The sequence below is a fragment of the Elephantulus edwardii genome, unplaced genomic scaffold (assembly GCF_000299155.1).
Source record: "Elephantulus edwardii isolate Elephantulus edwardi_28Jun2011 unplaced genomic scaffold, EleEdw1.0 scaffold00082, whole genome shotgun sequence".
Classification (NCBI taxonomy): domain Eukaryota; kingdom Metazoa; phylum Chordata; class Mammalia; order Macroscelidea; family Macroscelididae; genus Elephantulus; species Elephantulus edwardii.
Genome location: NW_006399832.1, coordinates 7,830,602 through 7,842,569, shown reverse-complemented (window position 1 = coordinate 7,842,569; position 11,968 = coordinate 7,830,602). Strand labels below are relative to the sequence as shown.

The 11,968-nt window shown below is 39.1% G+C and overlaps 1 protein-coding gene across 1 annotated transcript in view; it reads left to right on the top strand.

Annotated features, from left to right (window-relative positions):
* ACOT12 (acyl-CoA thioesterase 12) overlaps positions 1 to 11,968 on the top strand; it is a 116,207-nt gene that overhangs the window by 68,198 nt on the left and 36,041 nt on the right. The window contains exon 6 of the mRNA XM_006889889.1: positions 9,975 to 10,124. Within this exon, the coding sequence (XP_006889951.1) occupies positions 9,975 to 10,124 (150 nt within the window). The remainder of the gene's footprint in view (positions 1 to 9,974; positions 10,125 to 11,968) is intronic.

The following is an 11,968-nucleotide window of genomic DNA, read 5'->3' as shown; positions in this document are numbered from 1 at the left end:
CTGTCCCTCCACCCTACCAAGCATGATGTATCTCTCCAACGACCTGTCCCTCCTTACAACACATCCAAAGTATGTCAGACGAAGCCCCAGAATCCTTGCCTCCAAGGAGCAGCCTGGTTTAACTCTCTCTGGGATGAATCTGTTTGCTTTCTTGGCAGTCTGTGGTCCATTCAATACTCTTCTCCAGCACCACAGCTCAAAGACATCAATTCTCCTTCTATCCTCCCTAGTCATTGTCCAACTCTCTGATGCATACCAAGTGATTGCAAAGACCATATGCTGTATCAGATGCACCTTAATCTCCAGAGTGACACCATTGCTCTTCAGTACCCTGGAGAGGTTCCTAACAGCCGAATTTCCCATTTCAATATGTCTTTTAATTTCCTAGCTACTGGAACCAAGAGTGTTGCCTCTGAAAACCCTGTGTATTCTTCTAATTACTATCTATCATTTACTACAACCCACAAAGTCCAATACGTTTGTTTGGTTAAAAAAACAACAAACACACGTGAACATCTTTTTTTTTCAATCTTTGTGTGTATATTTCTATATAGGGAGAAAAGAAATAGCTAAAGAGTTGTAGATATGGTTTTTAGAATTCTACACTGATTTATTCATTGACTTTTTAGCTATACTTGTTTGCATTGGGGAAATTTGCTGTTATAGACCTCTTTAAAGTGTACAACTTCCAGGATATCAATTTAAAGGCTAAGATGCACTTGATCCAAGTAATAATATTTTCAATTGCTTCAAGTGCATCTGAAAGATGAATAATGAATAAGGAAAACTGAGGATGAATCAATGCCTTTGAATTGCAGTATTGGCTTAGAATATTGAATATTGCACTGATTGACAAAATAATAGTAAATATGTCCTGGAGAAAGTTCAACCAAAATGATCCTTAGAGGCAAGGATGATGAAACTTCTCACATACTTTGAACACGTCATCAGGAGGGGCCAAATCCTAGGGAAAAGACATCTTGTTAGGAAAAAGAAAAGGTCAAAGAGAGGAAAATCCTCACAGAGACGGAGTGACACAGTGACTATAACAGTGGGTGCTAGCATGCCAGAGATAAGGATGATACAAGAGAAGGCAATGTTCTAATCTATTGTTCAAAGGAATACTATGAGTCATGATGGCACTTAACCACAACATTTCTATTGAGTAGTTGTTTTAGGAATTACAATATGTGAATGGCTTGATGGCACATAATAACAAATATTATTTATATGTATTATTTTGTTATATATATTGACGTATATACATATAAGTAATATCTGCTCTTTCCTACCTGGAATTTGTTTTCTGATTTCTCAGCAGAAAAGGTACTGTAGTTAATGTTTTGCTAAGGTTGTCACTGACAAAAGCACAGTGTGCAAGACCACATCTTAAACTGGTTACCTTTAATATGCCCAAACTTTAGGGGAGCCATCATTTCTAGTCCCATCACTAGTAATCAGATATATGGGATTTTACAGCCTAAGAAGTGAAACCTATTCTTCAATGAGATGGAAAAGGCAATTTCCGATTTCATTTGTAATGGAAAGAGACCTCTAATAAGCAAAGCACTCCTTAAAATGAGAAACAGAATAGGAGACATCTTATTCCCTGATTTCAAATCCTACTACATTGACATAGTGTTCAAGACAGCATGGTACTGGTACAATGACAGACACACAGATCAATGGAATAGAATTGAGAATCCAGAAATCATCCCATCTGTCTACGATGATGACAGCCTTTTTAACAAATGGTATCAGCAAAATTGGAAAACCATTTGCAGAAAATTCAAACAAGACTCACACCTCACATCATACGTAAAAACCAACTCAAAGTGGATCAAGAATCTAGGACTAAAACCAAGGGCTATAAACGTCATTAGAGAAAAATTTGGAAGAACCCTAGAAACACTAATCCACAACATAAACAGTTTTCCAAGAATTCTGAAAACCTACAACCAGTAGAGGATAAAATAGATGAATGGACCTTCTAAGAATCAAATCCCTATGCACATCCAGAAACTTCTCCAACAGAGTAAAAAGGGAAGCCACAGACTGGGGAAAAATCTTTAGAACGACTCAATGGCACTCAACAACAACAACAAACAACAGAGACCTCTGTAAGCCTGGTGGATAGAAAGTTATGCTACCAAGTCAAAAGTGGGTGATTTTAATTTGTGGCACTAGGGCCTGGTTTTAACTGTTTTTGGTCAAACATTCTTCTAAGTGATATAACACTGGTCTGTCCCTTTACTGTAACTCATGGTTGCTGTGATGATGAACACTGTGACACTGATGTGTCAAATGAGATAATGAGATAATGGTTGCCCATGGTGGACAGTGTTTGGTGGAGCTACCAATTAAACAAGCTTGGAAGCAGGACTGGCATCCGCTTCTGCAATAGCTTGCCTCCGGAAATCCTATGAACTTGGAAAAACAAAGAAAGTAATACAATTTTTCAGGTCTTTCATTCATAGGATGCTATGAGTCATCTACAATTTGATGGCACAACAACAAAAACAACTAGTGGCCTAGTGGCAAGAAAGTGTCCTTCAATCTCAAAGGCACATGTTTCAAGGCCACCACTTGCTCCCTGGAAGAAGGATGAGCCATCTCTTCCTGTGTGATTAACTGTCTCTGATAACTTGTCAGAGAGTCAGCTACGGGTCAGTTCCAACTCGATGGTGGGTCAGTTCCAACTCGATGGTACCCAACACAAAATAACAACAATATTATTATTTTTTACAGTTTGCATGAAGTTTTATCCATTCATAAATATTTTATTTAATATTTTATTCTGAAGTGCTTGCTGCAGAAGGTCAAGGACTATAGTCTGAAATGTGGATTGAAGCTCAACATCAAGAAAACAAAAATTCTCACCACTGGGCTGATTGGCAGCATCATGATAGGTGGTAAAGATATTGAGATTGTTAACAGTTTCAGTTTGCTTGGCTCCATAGTCAACACTCTTGGTAGCAGCAGCCAGGAAATGAAAAGATGTATTGCATTGGGAAAAATCAGCTGTCAGGGACCTTTCCAGAGTCCCTGAGAAGCAACAATATCAGTCCAGAGACTAAGGTACACCCGATACAGGCCACGGTCTTCGCAACTACATGCTATGCATCAAAGATCTGGACAACAACTGAGGATGACAGAAGAAGAATTGTCTTTGAGTTGTGGTGCTGGAGAAGAGTCTTGAATATACATACTATGGACCACCAAGAAAACAAAAAGTCTGTAATGGAGAGGATAAAAGCAAGTTCCTCCATGTAGGCGAGAATTTTGAAGATCTGTCTCTCATTCTTTGGGCACATGGCCAGGAAGGAACAATCCTTGGAGAAGGACATCATGCTTGGAAGGGTGGAGGAACAACACAGGAGAGAAAGACCCCGGATGAGATGGCTTGATACAGTAACTGGGCCAATGGTGGTAGGTGTATCTGAATCAGTGAGACTGGCTCAGGACAGGGCAGGTTTTAGAGCTGTTGTACACAGGGTTGCTATGGATTGCAGGTGACTTACGGCACATAACAACAACAAATATTAATTCATACATTTCTCTAAATTGTAGAAAGTGTATAGTATTAAGACTTTATATTGTCTATAGGTAATCTCAAAACTCAAAGGAAGAACTTTCTTGGCATTTCTCAAACTGGACGAATTCAGGAACAATTCAAGTCAGAGTTGCGATGCTTAGGATTCTAATAGTCAAGAAACATTGAAAGAAAATGGAAGAAATACACAGCGTCATTGACCAAAAAAAAATGGTTTGACACGGAACCATTTTATGAAGTAGCATATGATCAAATACTGAAGGAAATACAAACTATACTGAAGAAATTGTCCAAAATCAAGGCTAGAAAAATTGAAAGATTACCAACAGATAATAAATGCTGCTTGAACGTGTTGACTACTCTATACCAAGAAATGTGGAAGACAGCTGTCTAACTGATTGACTGGAAGATATCTCATTTGTGCCCTTTCAAGAAAAAAAAAAGATAATACAACAGTATGTAAAAGTTACAAAATAATGTCATTAGTGTCACATTCAAGTACAGTTTTGCTGATGATTATTCAAAAAAGGCTCAGTAGTACATCATCAAGGAACTGCTGGAAATTCAAGCTGGGTTCAAAAGAGGCAATGAAATAAAAGGACACCATTGCTGATGTCAGATGGATCTTGTTTTAAAGTAGAGATCACAAGGATATTTGTTTTTATTTTGTTCCATTTTCTACAGTCTAGAACATTTCAGAGTGTCTACTGACATCCATTTTAGTCTTTTCTTCCTTTCCTAAATTTTAATGACTTTTTGCTTTCTGCATGTATGATATATTTGATGTCACTTTAGAAAAGATCTGGTCTTCAGTAGCAAGTGTTTAATGTATCACATCTATTGTTGATATAGTTTCTAAATCCAAGTAGGATAAACTTTAAGCTCAGACCTTTGCTTCCATAGATTTGTTTTACTTTTTTCAGCTTCAACTTGCTTATGAGCAATTCTAACTTATGAGTTAGAATCTATTCCAACAGGAAACTTAAAGTCTAATGAGTCAGATAATTAAAAATCATACAAATGAACATCAGTGAATAACAGTGGATAAAAGATACATCTGATAGCTGATAATAGTGAGATTTAGCTAGAGAAGAAGGGGTAGGATTCTCAGAGAAAGTTATGACTGAATGAGTCAAGAAAGAATAGGAATTCAGTGGGAAGGTTTAGAAGTGGTAGCCAGAAAAATTGCTAATGACAGAGGGAAACAAACAGAACAAAATTCATGGCAGTCAGTTGATTACAACTCATAAAGGACAAAAGAGGATAGGATAGATAGGATAGGATAGGATAGGATAGGATAGGATAGGATAGGACTATAATGATAAAGGGTTTGAGGCTGTAATCCTTATGGGTACAGGCTGCCACATTTTTCTCTTAAGTAACTAACTAGTGGGTTCAAAGTGGTAACTTTTTAATTAGTAATCCAGCATCCCACTGAGCCACCAGGGCCCCTACAGAGAGAACAACATATGCAAGTGTCCTTGTTTTGAAGGAAACATGGAGTTGAAGGAAATGGAAGAAACAAGCCAGTGTGCCTGAAACAGAGGAGGAGTGTGAATAAATGAGACTAGACTGAAGTTACAACTCTAAAAATTCCATTAGGAAACAGAAGGAAAGATCTCTGGAGATCGACATCTTTGCTTGTCTATTTGTGGCTGGGCCAGCGATGGCCAGATTCTCAGTTCTCAGCACCAGCTGGAAACCGGGCACTGTCACATTGCAAGCTCAGCTCTGCCTCTGAGAGTAAAACCAGAATCAGCTCTCTGATTTGTAATTCACCCACCTCCCAGATTCCCTAACAACAGCATGTGAGATTTAAGTCTAGCTGGTGATTCTCTTGATGATGCAGCAAGCATAATTGAATACAGTTTACTTCTTTGCAACAAGAGTAAATGATTTCTTCATTGTTGAGAGTAAAAACCAATTTGTCAGTAAATGAAGCAGATATGATTTAAAAGAAGCAGGACACTGAGTAATGCAATGTATTGTGTCTTTTCTGTTCGTGATTGCATTCATTACAAAATAGCTCCCACAGAAGGCCATATTTCCCCTCTGAAGTTTACAGAACTACAAATGTGTTTGAGATTGTCAATACCTGCAGCCCTCTCTAGCTTACCCCCTCTTATTAGCAACTTAACTGACATACATTAAGTGTTTTTGCTGTACATTGTTGCTGTTTTTATGTTCCATAGAGTTAGACAAATGTATGGCTGTCCCTCCAGGGGGGTTTCAGAAGCTGTAGATCACGTAGGAGGAGATTGTCTATCTTCCTCCTCTGTGCCAGCTGGTGGACTTGAATTGTCTGCCTTTGGGGTCACAGCACTGTTAAATCATTTCAGACTCACACAATAGTGGGGGGAAACACCCAACAACAGCAAACCTCTGCTTGGTTTGCATCATCTTCACAATCACTGCAATGTTTAAGCCCGTGGTCACAGCCACTATGTGAGACCATCTTATTGAAGGTCGCTCTCTTTTTTCACTTATCCTCTAACTTTACCAGGCTAGCTGTCTGGTTTGGGATGGTGTATCTGCTGGTACAGTAAAAGACTCAAGTTAGAGCCCTCTCTTATGGTCGAGTTTCTACTGGTCAGAGAGGTGGCTGAAGGCATCACAGAAAGTTGAGAAAATGATGCTTGGCCATGGATAACACTTCTGCAAGCTTAGGGCACATTAAGGGGTGATATAGACTTTCTGCTAGCATCCAAGGTCCCTAGAGCAATGTGCCTAGCTATGGGAAATGTCTCTGCTATCCAAGAGATTGGGTGCAGGGAGGGCACCCAGTCAGACATAGCTCACTCTGCTGATGTAAGGAAGTAGAGCATGCAGAGTGATGAGCTATTGAAATCTAGCCCACTAGGTAGCAGTCTAGGTGGTAGGCTGTAGGTGGAGAGGAGTTTAGATAGCACAATACCCCAGCTTTAGTAAAAAGAATGAATGCACCTTCTCCATAAGGGTAATGTGTACCTTCTACAAGCAATGCACATCTGACGTTAAATCTAAGGGTCATTCTACCAGAGACAGTCACTGTCAGCTCCATATTGACCAAGGACAGTACATTTTGCTGGCCTCAAGATGCAGTGTTTATGCGGAGAATGCACTGCTCCAAATGTGGACACATGATGTGCTGGGTATGGAATCCACATGGTGCCTAGTGAGATATAATTTCTCCTAAATGATGATTTCCCCAGAGACCAGGACCCTGGTCAGACATGGTGCTTCTATAAATTGTGAGGCTGCCTGTATGGTAGACATCACCTTGCCCCACCCTCAGGCCCAGTACATTCCACTGACACTCAGAAATATAGAATGTGTGTCTGAATCTGGAGCTGTGTGGGATCTTGGCACTGGAGACACAATGGCACAAGCCTGACCTCAGACAAGACTGGGGTGAGCTCACATGAACATTATCCACAACTTGATAGGTGATTGAAGGGTAAAGTCTCTCTCCTAATCCTTGGTAATGTATGGGGAATACGGGAGAGACCATAGAGTTCTTGTTATCAGCCAGTCACTGGAGTAGACACTATTGTAGTCTTGGGCTCCTGAACCAAATGGAAAACTACTGTTTTTAGAATAGCACCCCTGTGTCAGGTCAATTCACGATTTACTGATCTGTCTTCTTACTCAATGCTTTCACTCAATTTCTTACTTCAGCTGCTGTTTGAATTGCTTGCTTATTTCCTTTGGAACTCAGGTTTCCAGGATTATCATCTGAGCCTGTTATCTTTATTTACTGGTGTATTACTTATAGAGAGTCTGGACTGTGGAAAAGTATGTGATTAGGGCTGTGTACTTTCACCATACTTATTCAATTTGTATGTTGAGAAAATAATCCAATAACATTTAAAGAAGAATGTGGTATCAGCATTGGAAGAAAGATGTCCTGTGATATGTAAATGGTACAACCTTACTCGTTGAAATTGTCTACAGTCTTCAGTCTGGGTTACATCTTAGTATAACTTACACACTCATTCATTGTTATCTAGTTGGAACTGGCTCGTAACTGATCCTCCAGCAGGTTTTCAGAGGCTGTAAATAAAATAGTACAGGAGGAGAGATTGCTCTTCTTTCTCAATTGGATCAGCTGGTGGATTTAAACCTCATGCCTTTGTGTTGTCAGGGCAATGCCTTATCCACTAGGCTGCAAGAGCTCCCTTTTCAGCACAAACAAATCCCCCCAAAATCCTCACAATTGAGGATAAATACTGCTTAGGGCTATTATTGTAAAAATAAAAGTTTAACATGTAATAAAAGTAAAACATGTGTGGGAACTCAATTCAGGGAAGGGCTGAGGTTGTGTAGAGGTGATACCACAGGGTTACACAGTTTGGTGGGTGGAGAGAGAGGGATAAGTAAACGGGAAGGATCCAGGTAAAAGGGGTAATGATGGGCAAGGTCCAACGGTGATTAATTTTATAAAACATAATGCATGAGAATGATTGTATGAAACACAATTTATATGAACTTTGTAAGCAAATGACTAAAAAAATTTAAAAAATTTCTCATGACTGGACTAATAACAAATGTCATGGTAAACAGAATATATTATGAAAAGTTCATATTTAAAGAGCAAAATAGGATGAATTTTGACATATGTGTATATCCATGAAACCAATTATCACAGTTCAAATAATGACTAAATCAGCCCTACAAGTTTCTTCTTGATCTTCTCTGCTTTGATCTGAGGCTCTACTCCAAACAATTCAAGTTTAGAATTACTCATTCTTTACTTAAAATTCTGATGAGCTTATTAGATCATTTTAATTAAACCAGTTGCTATCAAGTCAATTTTGATTCGTAGCCACTCATACTTAGGTTTTCAATGGCTGATACTTTAAAAAAAAAAAAAAAAAAAACACCAACACATCACTAAGGTGCCTCTCTATGGAATAGAATCTACAACCTTTTATTAGCAGCAGAGTTGTTGTTGTTGTGTTGTTAGGTGCCATTGAGTCTAGTATGACTCATGAAAACCCTGTGAACAAAAGATCTAAATCCTGTTCTATCCTGAACCATCCTCACACTTTCTGACATTCAAGAGCCCATTGCAGCAGTCGCCATGACAACCCACCTGGTTGAGGGTTTTCCTTTCCTTCCCTGACCCTCCACCTTTCCCAGCTTCATGTCCCTCTCCAAGGAATAGCACCTCCTAGCACCATGCCCAAAGTATATGAGACAAAGCCTCATCATCCTTGTCTCCAAACAGCACTCTGGCTGCATCCTCTCCAAGACACATTTGTTTGTTTTCTTGGCCATCCATGAGATGTTCACTGCTCTTCTCCAAAACCACAGCTCCAAATCGTCAATTCTTTTACTTTCATCCTCTGTATTCAGAAAGACTATGGCCTGAATCAGACACACCTTAGTCCTCAAACTGACATCATTGTTGTTGTTGTTAAGTGCAGTTGAGTAGTAGACAGCTCATAGTGACCCTATGAGTGAAAGACCTGAACACTTGTATAACTTTCATCGTTTCTCCACGTTCATAGAGTTTCTGGAAGCAAGCTGTTTCGGAAGTGGATGCCATGTCTGCTTCCAAACTTGTTCTAATTGGGGAGCTCCACCAAATACTGTCCGCCATGGGTAACCATTATCACATTTGACACATCAGTGTCACAGTGTTTAGCATCACAACAACCATGAGTTACCTCTGTACAGCAAATGGACAGACCAGTGCTATACCACTTAGAAGAATGTTTGATCAAAAGCAGTTAAAACCAGGCCTGAGGTCCACAGATTAAAATCACCCACCTTTAGCTTGGTAGCTAAATATTGTTGTCTGACATCATTACTCCTCAATAATTTTAAGAGGTCCTAATTGCAGATTTCCCCATTGTAATGCATCTCCTTTCCCCCCCCCCACTACTGCTACCAAAGGTGTTAATTGTGGATCCAAGTAAGATGAAGCTGTTGATAGTTTCAGTCTCTTCTCTACCTATCATCATGACTTTAGACAGCTGTTTTAAGCAGCAGAGTATGTTAACAATTTTCACCAGCTAGGAGCTGTCATCAGTTAGAATACAATTTCTAAAAGGCTCTTTGACCCAATTCACTGAACCTACCTATGTTCACATGGAAGTCTTTCACTAAAACAAATTGTATTTATGTCCTCAGGATTTAAATCTTTTGGGGAAAATTGAAAGAATTTTTATAAAAACAAACCAACACACGATTTGAGGGCGCTATTGGGAAGGAGTAGGAGAAAGATGAGCTTTCTCCTCTCACGCAATTTGTTGTTCTTGTTGTTATGTGCCATGCAACCCACAGTGACGGCAGCTCTGCTGAAAATGTGTAAGAGGGTCAACTGTTTCAGTTCAGACCCAACATTAATGAGAGAGATTGGGAAGGAACAGCCATAACTTCAGAGTTTGTAATTAAGTCCTTCACTAATGTTTATTGTCTTCCTTTCAGAACCCAGTTGTGATGAAGATGAGAGAGCAGTTTCTACGGGGGGAACTGCTGTTCAGAGCATTGAACTAGTCCTTCCGCCTCATGCAAATCATCATGGAAATACATTTGGTGGCCAAATTATGGCATGGATGGAGGAAGTAGCTACTATTTCTGCAAGGTTCTGAGCTTTGATTTTTTTTTTTCATGTGATCTGGGAATCAGTAAGAAAGATATTAGAAAAAGCCTAGATCTAGGCAAGTCAAGTATTGCCTAGTATTAGGCAAGTCAAGGAGATTAAGCAAGCACTGAGAAAAATGTGACCTTTTATTAAAATGACAAAATTGTAAATAAATGCATTTGTTTACTTTAGGAATGGTCTGTCCTTTTGTTAAAAGGTAAATGTTTCTGTCTTGATTAAGAAAAAATGTAAATGACTGTTTTAGTACTTTATTCTGAATCATAGATGCTGATATTACAACATTTTAACTCATTATAAAGACAGTATATGACAAATTAGATCTAAAATGGACACAGAACATAACCTTAATACTCAAAGCAGTCAATGTAGCTACAAATCTTTTTAAAAACAATTTATAATTAGGTCTTGGTTATGGACAAAGGATTAACTGAAGAGGACAAAGAAAACAGTACTTGGAAGAACATTTAGTAACTCTTTGATTTCAAGAACGTTATTTTATTGTTAATGGAATCACGTAGGTAATTGAGCAGCTATAGGGAACATTGAATAGTCTCAAAATGCTTTTGAACAAGATCTGCCCTTCTGGCAATTTTTCTACTATGGAAAATTATTAGGGTTTTATTTTCACAAAATTAAAAGAATTTCATTACTAATATGTCTATAGTTATAACTGTAGTTAGAAACCTGTATTTAGCCTTCCTTTGAAAGACGAACAAATAAGGGAGCTTGTTTTTAAAATGAGCTTGTCATTCTTAATGACAACAAAGCATTTGAACATGTTCCGTTGTAAAGACTTACAATGTATTAACTATAGCTGAGTCTGTTCACTTAATGTTGACAATTCTTCAGAGTAATTGAATGACTACAGTAGGAATTGAAAATGCAGAAAATTATGGAAGTAATTTTCTTAGATTAAATATTCTTTATAATGATTTCCAAGTCCCACACACAAAAATTGCAAAATGTGTATCTCATATTCTTTCAGGCTTTGTGCAGCAAGCAATCCAGGGAATTTGTATGGGGGGAAAATGAGTCTTTTGATATGTGGGCAAATTCAGTTAACTAAGAGAGTGTGGAATCAGTGTGAATGCCACCAGCTGACAGTTGGCATCACACGTGCCCCACTCCAACTCTGAATCCTGTCCCATTACTGTGCTTGCGACTCATTGTTGTTATGTGCTGTCGAGTAGGAACAGACTGACAGCTAACCCTCCAGAGGGTTTACAGCAGCTGTCTATCACATAGGAGGAAATTATCCATCTTTCTCCCCTGGAGAGCCTGGTGGTGGACTCAAACTGCCTGCCCTTGGATTGGCAGAGCAGTTTCTTACCACAAAGACACTAGACTCCCCTATGAATAACAGAGGAACACTGTTAGGTATGGCTCCTCAGGAGGCATAAACCCTACAAAACCATACCCACCATTTTCAAGTAGATTTTCACACATTGTAACGCAGTAGACAGGGAAGAATTTCCTCATAGCTTTTCTGAGGTTATAAATTTTTTTAATTATTATTAATTTCAATGAACATCTACAGAGATTTTGGAATTCCATCCATTCATTGTTGCACTTTTCTCCCCGGCCACGCCACCCCCACCCCCAACCCCAGTTTGCTCCTCTCCTTGAAAAGCGAAAGAAAAATCCCTCACTGGTACACAGTCCCTCCTGCACACCCCCAACCCCACCCCCACCGCAAGTATACTCCACTCTGCAACCTTCATTCTTTTAAACGATTCTCTCCCTCATCGGCTTCAATGCAGTAAACATAATTTATCCAGTTTTTCTCAGTCTTACCTCCAGCCCGATGTCAGCCTCATTCTACA